The sequence below is a fragment of the Neoarius graeffei genome, chromosome 28 (assembly GCF_027579695.1).
Source record: "Neoarius graeffei isolate fNeoGra1 chromosome 28, fNeoGra1.pri, whole genome shotgun sequence".
NCBI classification, from domain to species: Eukaryota; Metazoa; Chordata; class Actinopteri; order Siluriformes; family Ariidae; genus Neoarius; species Neoarius graeffei.
This window is the reverse complement of record NC_083596.1, coordinates 49,233,118-49,250,316: the sequence shown is the minus strand read 5'-3', so window position 1 is coordinate 49,250,316 and position 17,199 is coordinate 49,233,118. Positions and strand designations below refer to the sequence as shown.

The 17,199-nt window shown below is 43.3% G+C and overlaps 1 protein-coding gene across 1 annotated transcript; it reads right to left on the bottom strand.

The window, feature by feature from the left end:
• Positions 1–724: 724 nt before the first annotated feature.
• Positions 725–16,447, bottom strand: hnrnpl (heterogeneous nuclear ribonucleoprotein L). The gene is made up of 14 exons (XM_060912868.1): positions 16,288–16,447; positions 15,507–15,625; positions 15,147–15,384; positions 14,982–15,067; positions 10,561–10,657; positions 9,550–9,622; positions 5,595–5,630; positions 5,241–5,309; positions 4,564–4,826; positions 3,069–3,190; positions 2,590–2,791; positions 2,397–2,454; positions 1,129–1,224; positions 725–991 (listed from the first exon to the last, which is right to left on the bottom strand). Exons 1-14 carry the CDS (start codon positions 16,369–16,371, stop codon positions 933–935), a joined length of 1,602 nt encoding a protein of 533 aa, XP_060768851.1. The 5' UTR covers positions 16,372–16,447; the 3' UTR covers positions 725–932.
• Between the last annotated feature and the right edge of the window lie 752 nt (positions 16,448–17,199).

The following is a 17,199-nucleotide window of genomic DNA, read 5'->3' as shown; positions in this document are numbered from 1 at the left end:
AGAAAATAACAATCCTCATTGGATGGGTAAGTCACTTAAGTATTGAGTACTGATACCACATGGATATACTGGAATAAATACATGGCGAACCTGAGATGAAATGGTCACTGCACAGGTGCCAGTGATCGTTCTTTCCAGTCGGTACCCATGCCTTGTTGTTTGGATCGGCCCGGCTGATAGCAGCAATCCATTTTGCACGCCTGTCAGGGTCCCGTGGCAGCCTATGAAACTTTCTTCCCGATTTCTGACCTCTCCTGTTGTGGCATTTATATGCCATACAACTCTCCGGCATTGTGGCACGGTAATATTTGCAGATTTGGGCGAAAAACAACGAAAGTCAGCGTCGGTAAATTGTGATGGCGGAAATATGGCGTTTGACCGACAAGATGGCATCTGTTTACAATCTGGATCGGCTGTGACGTCACATGCAAGTGGACTATACAGGTGGACAAGACGACCTCAAGTGACTTCAGTAAGCCAGGATGTCCCACTCGCTTTTGCACATCTTATACCAGGTAAACAGTGTGGAGGGTGAGATGCAGCTCTTCCATAAAATGTTCAAAACTTCCCCCATGATGTGAACATTGGTTCAATCTGACCATCATGTCATTTAGTGAAAACTGGATATTTCAAGCCCAAAGCTGTAAAACCATGGAGCAAAAAGAGAGTCAATAAAGAAAAATCAGAAATCCAAGAGTAAATAATTAACATTTTTCTGACAGGGTTTACTAATGGCCTTTATTTATTTCAAGAACAAAAACACTTTCATCATCTTTCTTAATTTGCCATGATATACAGGGCAGGAAAAACAGCTTAAACAATAATTAAAAAAAGATCAGAAAAATCACATGGGAACAAAAACACTTGTAAAAATAAAAAAACAGCCATTCACTTGAGATTCATTGTGAAAGGGGTCAGAGGTCATGATGGGTTCAGTTAGCATTCTGGGCTGTAGAGAAGCACAGCTTCAGAGTGAAGGGGTACGGTCCAGCTAAAAAAGAAAACAAGAGCGTTTACACTTTGGCAGTCAAAAAAACCCCCAAAAAGTTACTTATAAAATCTGTCTCTGGAATAAATATTAAAAACGTCAGGATGATGTGCAACAACTCCTGCTCCGTGGATACATACTCGGGTTCTTCATTTGATAGTGGTTCATTACAGAGAGTGCTTCCATCGCATCGTTGATCGTCTCCCATTCCAACAGACCAGACGCACTTCTTTCACCTACACAAAAAAAGTCATAATCACCATGGTTACATGAAAACAAATAGGTTTAGTGCATGAAGTATGAGCTTGAAATGCTACAATAGTTTTGTAATCTTGGCATATCCGGATATTAAACGCCAACGTTCATCGAACATTCACTCGTTAAGACTTGCACCGCAATCTGAGGGCAGCTCCACATCACATAGCGAGACACGATGACCCATTACAATGCCAAGTGGCATCTCAAACGCGATCAAGACATGGAAAAAATGTCCTGCAAGTGTCTTCTGCTCTCTAGCAGGTTGCTGCACTGTAACAGCAATACATCGTTTCGGCGTTCATTGACTCGTAGTAGTCCCATTAATGTTACAGGAACATTCTGGAAGGATTTATGAGCTTTCGTCAGCATTATTGACGTGGCAAAGGTTTCGAGAGTCATTAACTCAGCTCAAAGGGTCCCACATTATCTTTATTGCTCAAAAAGGTATCAATTTGTATACGTAGCTGCACATTTTAACTAACTCTGAAAGCAGTTGCTACAGCCACCCTTGTACATGTACATACTGTTCACCTTTCAAACATTCACAAGAAAAAAAAAAAGTCTAAAGACAAGGTTTTGGACAAGGCGTCATATGCCGTCATTATGGGGTAAAGAGTTAAACCTGGATTATAGCGGCTGGGTACACACAAGATGGCTGCAACACATCGTGAAGGTGTTGACTGTTTGTGCACATGCTCAGAAAAAACCAGTCGGAGCAACACGTGTCGCGTCTCAAAGCGCACGCTCTGGTCGGAATTTTGTATCAACACCTCCTGATTTCCTGTTCATGACGGAATCTTGAGAACTTCTTATCGCCTTAAAAGCTACAGATAACATCCGTCGTGTATCAGTCTTCTCGAGATCCGTAAACACACTTCAGAACAGTGAGGGTTTCTGATCTGATTACGCAGCTCATAACGATCACGACGGCAGGAAAGTTGAAGAGATGCACCGAGCTCATCAGCGTGCACGAAAATCACTAAATGTTTTACAGTTCAACATGGAAACCTGCCATCTAGAGGACATTGCATCACTTTTTATCCTCCAGATGCCCACAAGACACTCAGGTGAGAACGGGTACTCGGCACTGCTTCTGCACACAGGTCAAGTAAAACGCAGACGTGAGTTTTATCAACTCCCTCAGACTTACTTTTTCCTGTGAAAAGTTTGACGCTGTTTGGAGGCTTTATAGCGAGCTCTTCGGAGATCTGCAGGATTTTTAAAAAAAAAAAAAAAAGGGAGGGGGGGGGGGAGCAAAGTTCACTTTAGTTTCAACAGCACAGTTTATTCAATAATTTATGAAAGCGGCTGTGGAAAAACGAACGAACCGCTCCATCACGTACCTGGTTGAAGATCTCGGTCGAGCTGTCCGGTTGGCCGTTAAAGAAGTGCAGGACGCTGCTGGGCCTCTGGATGCGGTTCTTGGCCGCCTGTTCAGCGGTGCTGAAGCGGTTGTTTCTGCTGCCATGGAAATCCTTGAAGCTGGTACTCCCGTCCTCCAGCTGATACGACTGACCAGGGATTATAGCCTGCTGCTTTGATACGCTGCACCACAGGAAAGGGCACGTTATGTTACGTGTACAGTACAGAGCTACGAAAGCATTTCAGGTTCCCGATTGTGTACCCAACAAGCACTAATGTACACAAACCAAGCTTAGTGTGATGGCATAAACTTGGGAGAGTGCAAAGTTATCAGGCCTCAACAGCATATAGTTCTCCGAGTCCCCAAATACAAAACTGGAGCTGAATTATTTGGAGGGACACGCATACATTATTTATTCAAACTGAAAGCTAAGTGGGTACTGGTTCAGTAGGAACATACCAAATATTGAGTTTCTGTCCAAAGAGCATGGTGTGGTTGAGATGTGAGATGGCTCTCTCCACTGCGTAACAGTCTCCCATCTCCACCATAGCAGCACCAGGCTTACTCTTCATGAACTTCACCTACACACACACACAGTTACTCAAGTGTCTAAAAACTTTAGTTCAAAACAACCTGACAAATTATGATCAAAAGGTTAAAGGAACAGTCCACCGTACTTCCATAATGAAATATGCTCTTATCTGAATTGAGATGAGCTGCTCCGTACCTCTCCGAGCTTTGCGCGACCTCCCAGTCAGTCAGACGCGCTGTCACTCCTGTTAGCAATGTAGCTAGGCTCAGCATGGCCAATGGTATTTTTTGGGGCTGTAGTTAGATGCGACCAAACTCTTCCGCGTTTTTCCTGTTTACATAGGTTTATATGACCAGTGATATGAAACAAGTTCAGTTACACAAATTGAAACGTGGCGATTTTCTATGCTATGGAAAGTCCGCACTATAATGACAGGCGTACTGACACCTTCTGCGCGCTTCGGCAGCGCATTGATACGGAGCTCAGATATCAATGCGCTGCCGAAGCGCGCAGAAGGTGTCAGTACGCCTGTCATTATAGTGCGGACTTTCCATAGCATAGAAAATCGCCACGTTTCAATTTGTGTAACTGAACTTGTTTCATATCACTGGTCATATAAACCTATGTAAACAGGAAAAACGCGGAAGAGTTTGGTCGCATCTAACTACAGCCCCAAAAAATACCATTGGCCATGCTGAGCCTAGCTACATTGCTAACAGGAGTGACAGCGCGTCTGACTGACTGGGAGGTCGCGCAAAGCTCGGAGAGGTACGGAGCAGCTCGTCTCAATTCAGATAAGAGCATATTTCATTATGGAAGTACGGTGGACTGTTCCTTTAAACAAGGTGTCCAAAAGTGTTTCAGCCCTCACTCGCCTAAACTTTACCACTTCAAACAACATTCTTAAAAATTACCATTGAAGTTAGTCACTGTTTTAATCAACTATTAACACTGTGTCAAAAAAAAGAAGTGAGCCACAGTGAAACAGGTTAACCTATGAAACTGTCCATCACTCCGCAATTTGAAATAAAAAAAGGGATCAGTGATGCAGTAGCTCACACAGCCATACCATGAGAAACCAGACTTGTTCATAATTAGCCAAGTTGATCTTCATGAGAACAATTAGAACAAGGTGACCTTCAAAACAAACCCAGAATCAAAAGTCACTGAAAAGTCAGGGAGGCATAGAGATTTTCCGGAAAGTTCATCAAGTTGCTAATTAGACCAGTTAACGAGAAACCACAAGATCAGGGAGTAACTTTCGTGCACATGGATTAGATCTTCCAAACAAAATCCATTGAAAACTCCGGGAAGAATAGTGATTTTTGTGACTTGAGGACGGACGCCGCATGATAGCGAGAGCTCGTCGCCCTATGGCCGGTGAGCTAATAGCGAGAAACCATTCAGTTTCAAAAGACTCACCCTTTCAACGTTGCCATAAAGACAGAAGACGTTGAAAATGCGATCGGCGTTGATCTTGAAGGGGTCGAGGCCGTAAACCATGATGACTGGAGAGTCGGCCTGAGCGGCGTATTCGGGGGGAGGGCCGTGACCATACTGAGGGCCTCCGTAACGAGGGCCACCACGGGCCCGACCCAGAGGTGGTCCCATCCTCCGGCCCTCGTAGTGTGGGGGAGGGGGGCCGTAGGTTTCATCGTAAGGACCGTAAGCACTCTGAGGACCGCCTGCAAAGAAAGAGGACAACAGATGAAACTTTTTTTTTTTTAAAAAAGCCGTCGGTCCGAGAGCTCAGGAATTTCACTCTGAATTTGGGATCGTGTAGCTGAGAAGTGCATCAAGTCGAGCAAAGCAAAGTATTATTCGCCAGACTTAAACCGGCAACACATTCTTCTCACCGACTCCCTCTTTGTATGATGTTCCACCAGTTTAAATCTTGTCATGTGCTCATGCCGAGTATCATGGGAGGTGTTTACAAAGGGCCTATTCATTGCGAATCACATCTTGGATTATAGACAGAGAGGATACATTTCTTGCAGAGCTTGGCCATGCATAGCAGAAGCATCATTTAAGCTAGCCTTCATGAAAGTGAGCAGGGCTTAGCACTGTAAAAATAAAAAGCGTGAGTGATCGTGACTAACCATATTCGGGAGGGTGGTCTCCAAGCAGAGCTGGCTGCCTCTGGCGCTTGTTGGGATTTGCAGTGGGGTCTGACAGAGAGAACACACACAAACACACCAATCAGCTTGAGGGGCAGGACAAGAACCAACAAGATTAACAGGCTAAAGAGGGAGGGGGCAGTGCAGTTGTGACTAGCATGCAGCAGGGCCTATGACTGCGTTAGCTGTAAACACCACATGGTGGGGCAACGTCTACAGCAGCACCATGTTAAAGATGCTGAGAAGATGATTACTGCAGGAAAGATGTTTATTGCTCAACCCAAACACCCATCCTTACATAGCTGCTTTGAAAAATCTTAGAGCTCACAAACACACCTTGAGAACTGTTCCAATTGCCGTCTGAATCAGCATCTGTACAGACACAGGTACACACACAGACATGCATCAAAAGGCAACACAGGGAAAACAAAATTAACAACTTCACAGAAGGTAAAATAAAAGTGTACTTCTGCAACAGATCAAAAGATCCAAGTCAAGGAGGACACACTGCACTCGTTCACATCACTCGTTATTTTACTGTTGGCGCTCAAATTAAACGGCAGGTTGATTAACCGAGCGAGCTAACTACCCGTTTTTATTTACACAAACACCTTTTCATAAGGCTATCAGACAGCCTGATAACTCGTGTTTGAAAATAATAGCAGCAAAGGCCACGTGTCCTCAAAGCTTTGGCTTATTAAACCCTAGAAGGCATCTGACCTGTCTTCTCTAGCACTTGGGTTTGCGTTTGGGAACTAACCACTAACTACCAGCAGCCCAAAGAGACCATATTCGGCTGCGTACCTTGCTAGTTTCAGGAGGTTACACACTAACTTATTGGAGGAGTACCAACAGGTAGAACAAGGTTCTACGTTATAGATAGGAATTGAGCAAACAAAGTCAGTTGGTACCACTCCAATCCATACTTGAAGTTTCTAAGCTACAAAAGTTTCCTTTAAGACAAATGACTTACTGGATTTTGTATCGAGACCAGCTCTCTTCTCCCCCCACCATTTTATCCACCTGACACTTTCCACCAACCAAGGACGACAAAGGCAAGGATGTGCTTTTTGATCCATGACACAAACCACCCAAGTGCTGCTCACACTGTCTCACAGGGCACCATAACACACTCTGAGGAAAGCGCCATCTGCCCTCTTCCACATACATGAGCTCATAACCCCCCCGCATGACTGGCTAATATCAATCTCTCTCTCCTGTTGAGCACAGCCTGTCCAATTTTGCTCACTTAGCACCTGACAACCAGTGGCCACGGCATCAGGAATTTAACTTGCAATCACTTAACAGAAGAGTGAATGCTTTTGTGTTGTGTCACTCAGGAGCTACGTCAAGACCTTCTTACGAGCCGAATGCACCAAAAACAAAAGTGCAAATGGCTCGACAAGTCCGGAACCACCAGCTGAAGGTCTTCTTTCCTGGACCAGATGTCCACTGGGTATCAGGAACAATGAGCAAACATTTACTCATGATTCAAACACACAATTAGAGGCTTCTGATAATTAGCTATGGCATTATGCAATCCGATCCCTACTTTATTCACGTTTCAACATAAAGAGCCACATGTTCCTTTAAAGCTGATCAGAAGGCAGTTGTTAATAATAACAAAAACGACTGCACCATTTTTTTTTTTTTAGTGTGGAGCACAGGAATTGTCTTTGAGGCATTAAATGGTCTTTCAGCAGACACACCAAGCATGGCTAGCAATTGGTTTAAAGGGGCAACTCATGCTGTATGCAAGCTGCCAGGACTGAAAGGCCAAAACAACTGGCATTTTGACGGCGGTACTTACTTATAGTGGTATGAGAATCCAAGGTGTAACTGGTTGAACGAGAGATGCTTTGCCCATAACCCTGTTCCTTCAACCCAAAGATTCGATTCCCAGGCATCAGCTTTCTTTCTTTCGTTCGTTCTCCTTTGTGCTTTACTTAAGACTTCCAAGTACTTTGAGGCTGCCTCGAGTGGGTCCCAAGCACACACACAGAGTGCTTACCGTTCAGAAGGAGGGGCTGCAGACACAGCGGCGGTTTTGAGGACAGATGCCACTGTAGCGGCCAAGCTAATCCGAACCTGTGTCACACGGAAGGCGTAACAGCAGTCAGAACACGAAACGCCGCTCTCAGGGTGAAAGAGTTAGCAGAGAGAGAGAGAAAGAGAGAGGAGAGAGAGAGAAGGACTTGATTCCTCAAACAGAGAGAGGGCTTAAGGAGGGATGACGAGGCTCTAGCTACATGTTCAGTGCTCGTGTCTTCATGTACACTTCAGTGATCCTTTCCATGTGCTGTAAATGTGCTGTTGGCCGCAGTGGTGTCCCGGTGGGATACTGTGATGCTCGATGTGTTCTCATGATGATGTCGAAGCTTGATGGCACTGTGTCTGTGCGGTGACTATGACAAATTGAACTACAAGGTGTGACGTCATGACATGCTGTGCTGTTCATCGCATCTAGAGAGAGAAAAACCTGCTTGGTGTGGTGAGCAATGACAATCTCGACTTGTCGGCATGGGTAGTGTCTGGTTGGCGTGTAGCATTCGAATTGCAGTGATCCTGACGCAATGTGCGCTGATGATCCTGGAGTGCTGTGTCATCCTGCCGTGTTGTGACGATCTCTGTGTGGTGCGGCAACAGTCTTGGACTCTGTGTGCTGTTGTGGTAATGTGAGCTCAGCGTGCCGTGGCAAAGCTCTGACCCTGGTGATGTTGAACTCTTGGAGGTGGAATGGCAATGTCTGTTCACAACTCAAAAAATGTGGAGCTACGAGAGCAAAAAACAAAAGTAGCCCGCACACCAAAGAAACAGACAGTGAACAGGGAATAAACACAAGGTATGATCCTCCCACCTCTTCTGACAATCTGTCTTAGTGTCTGCATGTTATGTTGCTTGTCGTGATGTGTTAAAGGGTGGAAAAATCTTCTGTGAATGGCTGTAATGTATTCGCCAAAGAGAGACCATCCCCCAGATATGGTGCTAAATCAATCAGAGAGGGTAGTCGTCTTGACGAGGAGATGAAACATGTCAACTGTTCTGAAGTGTTTCTGCCATAGACATCTTTGAGGTGTTCCTGTTCCATGTGATGTTTGACATTTAAGATATGCCTCCATGTGATTATTCCACGGTGTTGGAAGAAGAGCATGTTTGGTGCGCTGTTTTTCTGAAGAGCGCTCATTTGGAGTAAATGAATGCCGCTTGAAAAATGGCCTGTGCGTTTTGTATCCCAGACAAAATGACCCCAAGTGTTTGGTAGGAACTAAACAAAAGAACGAACAACTACTCATCCAAGGGGCTTCGACAAACACCTCAAATTTCAAACCAGACTGGAAGACCAATAGCTTGTCAGGCTGACAGAGCTGTGGAGCTTTCAACTTACCATTCTCCAAAAAAAAAAAAAAGGCCACTCAACAAGGTGTAAGTGACACCCCTTCGACAGGAAACGTTTGCTTTGAAAGAGGTGTGAATGGGTGGTTTTCCACGACACCACTAATTACCAGCGTCACCATCAATTCACACCTCCAGGATTCAAAAGCCATCATATTTCACTGAAAAAACTTCAGGGGAGTTTTCGTAGACCCAATGAAGCCCCTCAGATGAATAGAAACCAAATCCCTTGATCGACTATGACCTGCATGACTAAAACCCTTCACCCAGCAGCTTCTGCATTTGGGATCTTATCCTAGAGCAAACATTAAGCTCCAGCACCCACCCAGTAGATCTGGACTCTTGGAGCTACATCAGGCACCAGGTTAACCCAATCAGTTTGTAAGCACTAGAATGAAAAAAAAGAGTCGATTCATAGCAACAATAATCCTATGAAAACCTCTTGGTAAAATAATAAGGGACCAATTAGCATGCTCACATTAGCATAAAACTAAGTGGTCCTTTGGCTTAATAGCATAAATTAATTGATTTAAAAAAAAAAATCTCCACCATGTTGTGTGCTCCGAGTGCAGCGCCATGCGGAGTGACCGATAGTGAACGAGGGAAGGGAGGGCACCTCGACCGAGTGTGACGCATGCTTGTGCGTTTGACGGGACATGGGTGACATGCGAATTGGTGGCGAAAACATAGACAAGAGGCTAAAAGTGTGTCAGCTTATGTGGACCAGAAAGACTAAATTCAATGACCGTGTGTGCACGCGCATGAAAAAAAAAAAAAGAGCTGACGTGACACCACTGAAGAAGTGACCTTTCGTGAATTCCACAGTGATGTCACTACAGGAAGCTTAACCACATAAGTATTCCCAGGAACAATCGGTGTGCGCGCATGTGTGCTTTACCTTGGCCGCTCAGAGTCGGGTTGGTGTAATCCCAAGTGTCCTGATCATTCTTGAACACGTTCAGTCGCGGTGGCTGCAGAGACACCATTAAGTTTAATAAAAGATGGAATTTATTAATGGAAGTCATCTGCAGTGAGATCGCTCCAGATTCGTGCATACAGCTGAACCAGCAGCCTTAAAGTGCATATCACAGGTACGTTTAGGAGCAAGATCAATGTAATTCTCCTATTTTATATTAAACTTTGGTCAAATATCTGTCACATTTTGTGCAATTTTTTTTTTTTTACCTTGCACAATACCAGAAAAACTCAGTTGAAATCAAGCCATTTGAGGCGAATTGGTCCGCCTCTGAAAAAACTTGGCATTTGGATTTCCCGGGAAACCTCGATTTTCGTGACGTCGCGTGCGGAACACCTCCTTCTGAATCCTATGTCAGCGCTGGTTTGTTTATGAGAAAACGACCTGGTGGTTTTCTGCAAATTTCTTCAACGTTATCACGTATCTATTAAAATGGTTAACAGACGTATCGTAGGAGGGTGTAGCAACACCAATCTTGATGGGATTAGTACTCATCGTTTCCCACATTGCGCTCAGGTGACAATTCCATATTTCAATGCAAAATCGCTCGCTGCTAAACTTGGTCTACACAGGCTGTGCACTGAAACCGTGCAAGCTCTGGCAGCCTGCTGGCGCTTCCGCAGGTGACGTCACGAATCTGGCTCCAGACTCCTTTGGGATTTTTCCAGACGCGTTTTTTTTTTTTTCTGCTGTAGACAGATGGCCTTGTGCAAAATGACCCTTCTGGATGAGTGTGTAAAGGGACATTCATTCATATTTAAAAAAAAAAAAAAAATTGGTCCAGGGTATGCACTTGAAACTTCTATTAGCCATATTAACTCTGTTAGTTTGGAGAGAAAACTACAGAAGACAAAATTTGAAGTTGGAAAAATAAAATGAATGAATGAATGAATAAATAACCAACCCAGAACTGAAACAGTCCTGATCACTGACCTTGGCATATTCGATTTTGAGGGTGCAGCAGCCAGAGTAGATGTCGGCTCCATTGAGTGACGCTTTTGCTCTTTGAGCACTTTGGACCGAATCAAATGTGGGCACCGAGTTAAGGAACTCACTCTCTCTCTCACACACGAAATACATGCAATAAAACAATACGATGAACTAAAATGTAAACGAAAGCCTGACCAGACAACACAGACTACAACAAAGCTGCAAGTTTAAAAGCCAACCTGTATGGAAGGCATCACTGTTCGGAAAAGTTATTTACAAATCGCTTTGGTGTGCTCTTATTGAATATCTGCAAGTCAGATTTGGTCTCCACAGACCTTATTACTCGACTAGAAAGAACACAAAAGATGTACAACTATATTCTTAACCTGCCGTTTCAATGCAACATCAGCTACTCTTCTCAATTACAGTTACCTATTTATTACCAATTTGCAACTAGCAGGATTTTGACATTTTTCTTTAAAGCTGTATTGCCTTTCAGATTTTTTTAAGTGTCATCATAAAAAGAATTTTCCCTGGTACCCAATTATTTTTGTTTAGTGGACCGAAAGCTACTGAATTTGAATCACAGACTTCCAATGTTAGTTTCTGTTTAATAGAACGATTAATGAATTTAAGGCCACGTGTTTCCTAAATTCTCCCACTATTTTTTCCTGCTTCACCAGGCCTTTCAATTACACGAAACCTGCAACGGATAACATCATAGGCACCCAAATTAAGGTCAAGCGCCCAAAATATGCTACCAAAAGTTTAAAAAAAGGGATTAAATAAACTTGGCTGCATAAAACCCAATATCTTGACTTTCTTCTTAAAAAAAAAAAAAAAAAGATTAACAAGAATTTGCATGTATTGCTCGTAATTGATGCGAAATCCACACCATTCCCATGTTGGTCCAGGTTCGTCAAACTAGCCATAAGTCTCGCGCAGAGCAAGAATTTGCCATCATCAGCGATCGGCACGCCGTGATTTTGTGGAGGAGCAAGACTCGTGTACCAATGACCGTAGCGGGATTTCCACATTAGGCAAATCTTTTATTGTTTTAGGGCGGTTGGCAAACAGCTTTTAAGTGCATTACTGCCACCTTCTGGACTGGAGTGAGAACCAGAATGTTTACTACCCTGTTGTGCTAAATTCTCCTAATAATTCCTGTACCATTTAAAAACCTAAAAATAGCCCGATATCCCACATTATCTGACCTCAACTACAATATCTGACACCTAGTGTCATATGGTTTAAATCAGGTAAAAGACTGAATAAAAGAGCTATTCAGGACAGAACTGTGTATTTAAGATACAGCTTGCATCTTAAATACATACATGTTATTTACCAGCTTAAAGGAACAGTCCACCGTACTTCCATAACGAAATATGCTCTTATCTGAATTGAGACGAGCTGCTCCGTACCTCTCCGAGCTTTGCACGACCTTCCAGTCAGTCAGACGCGCTGTCACTCCTGTTTCTATGCTATGGAAAGTCCGCACTATAATGACAGGCGTACTAACACCTTCTGCGCGCTTCGACAGCGCATTGATATCTGAGCTCCGTATCAATGCGCTGTCGAAGCGCGCAGAAGGTGTTAGTACGCCTGTCACTATAGTGCGGACTTTCCATAGCATAGAAAATCGCTACATTTCAATTTGTGTAACTAAACTTGTTTCATATCACTGGTCATATAAACCTATGTAAACAGGAAAAACGCGGAAGAGTTTGGTCGCATCTAACTACAGCCCCCAAAAAATACCATTGGCCATACTGAGCCTAGCTACATTGCTAACAGGAGTGACAGCGCGTCTGACTGACTGGGAGGTCGTGCAAAGCTCAGAGGTACGGAGCAGCTCGTCTCAATTCAGATAAGAGCATTTTTCATTATGGAAGTATGGTGGACTGTTCCGGTCCGTATGGTGAAATACCGTGACCGAGGTCTTGAAAGTACTGAGCGAGGCCCCCTGGGCCGAGGTCTGTATTCAAGGCCGAGGTCACAGTATTTCACCATACGGACCGACCTTAAGCTGGTAAATAATATTTATTTTTTTCTTTACCAAATTCTAACAGAAAACGAGAGCGTCCGAAAGGGAAAACCGAGCCGAGCCGGCATTTTGAATCCTCATTCACAGCTGTAATGCAAATGGCTCTCTGCTCAGTATACAAGTGCACTTCCATGGCAGGAAAACAACATTTTGCCGCCTATGTAGTCCCCTATTTATACAAACAGGAGTCATTCAGGATTCAGCCATGTTTTTGCTTGGCGTTTGGCAAGTTAGAGGTTTTTAGCTTTCTCCTGAAATGTCTTATTTTGTCTTCCTCAGGGTAGTAAAACTCGCTTTCACTGTGAACACTGTCGTTATTGCTATCCATGCTGTAAAATTAATGCCATTTTGAATCCTCATTCACAGCTGTAATGCAAATGGCTTCCTCCTCGGTATACAAGTGCACTTCCATGGCAGGAAAACAACATTTTGCCACCTATGTAGCCCCCTATTTATACAAATAGGAGTCATTCAGGATTCAGCCATGCTTTTGCTTGGCGTTTGGCAAGTTAGAGGTTTTTAGCTTTCTCCTGAAATTTTTTTTTTATTATTGTGTCTTCCTCAGGGTAGTAAAACTCACTTTCGCTGTGAACACTGTCGTTATCGCTATCCATGCTGTAAAATTAATGCTCTTCTCCTGAGAAATGCTGGCATAAATGTTGACAAAAAAAATGCCTGTTGTGAACAAGCGAGTCGCCAGAGGTCTGTAACTGGGGCCTGTACCGTAGGATACGGACCCACTCGCCAGCCAGAGTGCAGGATTTGGACTGCGAAAAAAAAAAAAAAAGTTATGCAAGTGTGTGTGGAATCAGTGACTTGGAGCTTGGCCCCCTTGTTGATAGTCTGAGACATTGGCCTTTCATTTAAACTAAGATTGTTTACCTGACTACAGACTGAATCGCGCTGCCAATTCTTGTGATGTGACTGAAAAACCTTTTGTGTCACAGGTCCGCTACAGGTTTGTCTCTTTGATGGCTACAGTGCAGAACTTGCTTTTTCATTCACAGGTTCCTTTCATCCAGGCTCTCATCAGGCCCCAACACACCTTTTAAATACTAATTATTTTTGTCGTCATGTACATCAGGAGGGATTACTGCTGTAGACATTTTGCAATAAAGTAAATAACATTCACAGATTTCTTTATTTATTCACAACTTTGTGGCCAAAAAAGCAGCAGCAAGTTTAAACACAGAGCGCTGGGAAAACAGCACTTTACGCGTGCAGAAAAGCCCAAGCCTTCCTGTATCGCAACGGAAAAAGCCCAAATTCAGAAATACATCATGCAGCCCAAATTATGTAATTGAAAGGCCTGCTCACCATGACCCAATTCAATATACTACGTCATGCATCACATGGTGGGCTTTCCCTGTTCATGCACAGCATTGTGGGATACAAATTTGAAACAGGAGAGAAAAACAGAGGACGCGAGTGTGCGAATGAAACGTGAAAGAACGACTACAGTAACAAAGAAAGCAAGAAGAAAAGACGTTATGTTCTATACGAAGGAAAGGAAACGCAGGACCAAACTAATAAATATGGGCGCTCAGAGAGCACCTCGGTGTGATCAGCTGTTCGTTTAGCGACAGAATGATGGAACTGTCAGTGCACGCTCAAAGGGAAACCTGTAGATGGCAGTAATGCAACACTGTGGATGCCAGCTGCTGTAAAACCCAAAAGAAGGTAAACCTGCGCATGCGCACACAGACTTCCTCTGTTTGCTCGACTGCATTAAGCGAGCGATTTCATGCACATTATTTGCTTTAATCCCCTCAAATTAAATAACTTCCCAGCCACAGAATGGCCTGATATTTTTAAGATATTACAGAAATAAACATCACAATGACTAAATTTCAGCGCGGCCTGGTAACAGTAAATCAGCCTTCCATTCCTCACACCTACTATCCTGCTGGACAAATCAGGTCTACTAGTAACTCCTAGGTCATTAAGTATGTAACACCTAAGTGCAAGTCCTCTACATACCAATGTTCATTTACTGTCAGAACCATTAGAATCTGGAACATTCTCTCTGATGAACTGAACATTACTATAGTTAACCTGAGCTCATACAAAGCTGTTATATAAGCTTTTTACGACTCTGAAAACCCTAGAATGTTTAATACTATTTGCCTCAAGTAGCCTTACGCTACCTTTAACCTGCTGCTATTGATTTTATAATCGCTTCCGAGTTATATTACTGGCCTGGAGTAATTGGCCTACCAAGCCTGTTGCGGTTACCCTGCCTTCCACTGTTCTCATATTATAAGAAGTTATCTGGCGAAGCTAATAAAATAACCAATTCTACACATCAGAATTCGACATTAAAACATCATGTGACACTCCGTTCCATCACAGCAAGCTTATCAGAGTTTACGAAGGATATTCCACCATGGCCTGGACGCCGTTCTTCCTGAAGATCACGATCCTCTGCACAGGGCCACAGTTATTACAGATGGTGTACAACACGTCCTGCAAACCACAAACACGTTTAGATGTTTAGATATTCTCACCAATGCTGACTTTTAGTAAGCGTTTTGGATTATGTTACCGTAGTAATGGGATAGATAGGATTCATGATGGTGAAGAGCAGGATGTTGTTGACACTCGGGGCGTCACCCGAGTCCCCAGGCCGAGAGATCTTCTGACTGGTGGAATAGTTGATGTAGCAGGGACGGCCAGCAATGTACACCTGGTTGTCGTTGGCATACGTCACCGCGTTGCACGAGCCACCCATGTCCTCGTACTCCACCAGAGCCTGGCGCTTGTTCGGCATCAGCACCACATAGCTATACAAAAACACAAACATATCTTACACTCAACGATCTGAAAAGAAGAAGTTTCTTAAATGTCACTCGTCCACACTGAAGCGGAGAAAACGCCACGTGCGAAAGCGATCTTCGTGCTGTACCTAATGGTGCCAAACTCCCGCAGCGCCTCCACCAGGTCGGACTCAGTAATGCCGTCCACCAAGCCTCTGACGTGCACCACCAGCGAGGGCAGGGGCTTATGAGGGTCCTCATAAACCTCCTAAACACAAAGACACAGGTCAAAGGTCAAAGTGAGGACAAACAATAGCAGGTTTTAGAGATTTCAATAATATTAGACTGGTTAATTTTTTTTAGGAGAACATGTTCTACCAGTCAGGAAAATAACTGCATGCTTGCAACAATACAGGGAAGGAAAAAAAAAATCATAACCATAATCAGAGAACTAAATTTAAATAATAATAATAATAATAAAAACTTTTCCACACAAGCAAATCCTACTTAGATATATTGCATTACATACGGTATTTTCCTGTCACAAAAAGCCAATTTTAACTGATTAAATTATAAACTCGTGTGTATTGTCGAGAGTTAGCATTTAGCTAACGTGGCTGACAGAACAATAAGCGCTGACAGGAATCTCCTCCCAAACCGAAATGCTATCAGCGAAACACAAAATAAAGCAAAAAATGATGCAAAATATAACCAAATGACAAACTAAAACACACAAATACTTATAAAATATGACTTTTTTTTTTAATAATATCGGCAGCAATACCGCGAGGGAAGGAGGGAAAAACCCAGCTAGCGGGTTAGCCTGTTAGCATCTCAATTAGCAGCCGCGTTCTCCGGTTACACAAAACGCGTTTTCTTTCCTCTTTTACCAAACACACGGCTGAGTCAGCGATTATAAAACGCGGATACCGTGGTCATCCCGTCGCTGTCCGTTTTTTGCCTTTTCGTGGCTCTTCCTCCCTCGCTGTAATAACGACTCGTTGCGGCAGCCATCTTGTCCCGAGCACAGCTTTTAAAATGGGAGCGGAAGGACGGCGGCACCGCGGAGGACAAACTGCGAAGCGGAAAAATGAGACGGAAAGCTGATCGCAAAAGCACAAAAGTCAAATGGGCGGGACCTGCCGCGATCTAACTCCTCCCCTGCCGAGTTTTCATTGGCTTGGGCTCCAATCCCGACCACGCCCATTTATGTTGACGTATGCGAGTGTATTAAAGTCAAGTCAAGTCAAGTTTATTGTCAAATATGCTATACATGCTCGACATACAGCACAGATGAAATATCAGTCCTCTCTGACCCACGGTGCAAACAGGCAATGCAATAAATAAAAAAGAGAATAATTGAAAAAACAAACAGTACAAACACTCTAGATAGGAACTACACACAGACTAAACACTCAGACAATATAAACAGTACAAACACTCTAGATAGGAACTACACACAGACTAAACACTCAGACAATATAAACAGTGTAAACACTAGATAAGAACTACACACAGACTAAACACTCAGACAATATAAACAGTACAAACACTAGATAGGAACTAGACAGACTAAACAATCAAACACTATAAAAAGTATAAATAAACAGTATAAACACTAGATAAGAACAAGACATAGACTAAACACTCAGACAATATAAACAGTGTAAACACTAGATAAGAACTACACACAGACTAAACACTCAGACAGACAATATAAACAGTATAAACACTCTAGATAGGAACTAAACAGACTAAACACTCAATATAAAAAGTATAAATAAACAGTATATACACTAGATAAGAACAAGACAGACTAAACACTCAGACAATATAAACAGT

Bases quoted from the DNA above. Each gene is read 5' to 3' on its own strand.
- hnrnpl (XM_060912868.1), bottom strand. From the start codon at position 16,371: ATGGCTGCCGCAACGAGTCGTTATTACAGCGAGGGAGGAAGAGCCACG. The intron at 15,626-16,287 runs GTATCCGCGTTT...CTTTGTGTTTAG, and splicing joins ACAGCGACGGGATGACCACG to GAGGTTTATGAGGACCCTCA. The intron at 3,191-4,563 runs GTGAGTCTTTTG...GTGTGTGTGTAG, and splicing joins TTTATGGCAACGTTGAAAGG to GTGAAGTTCATGAAGAGTAA.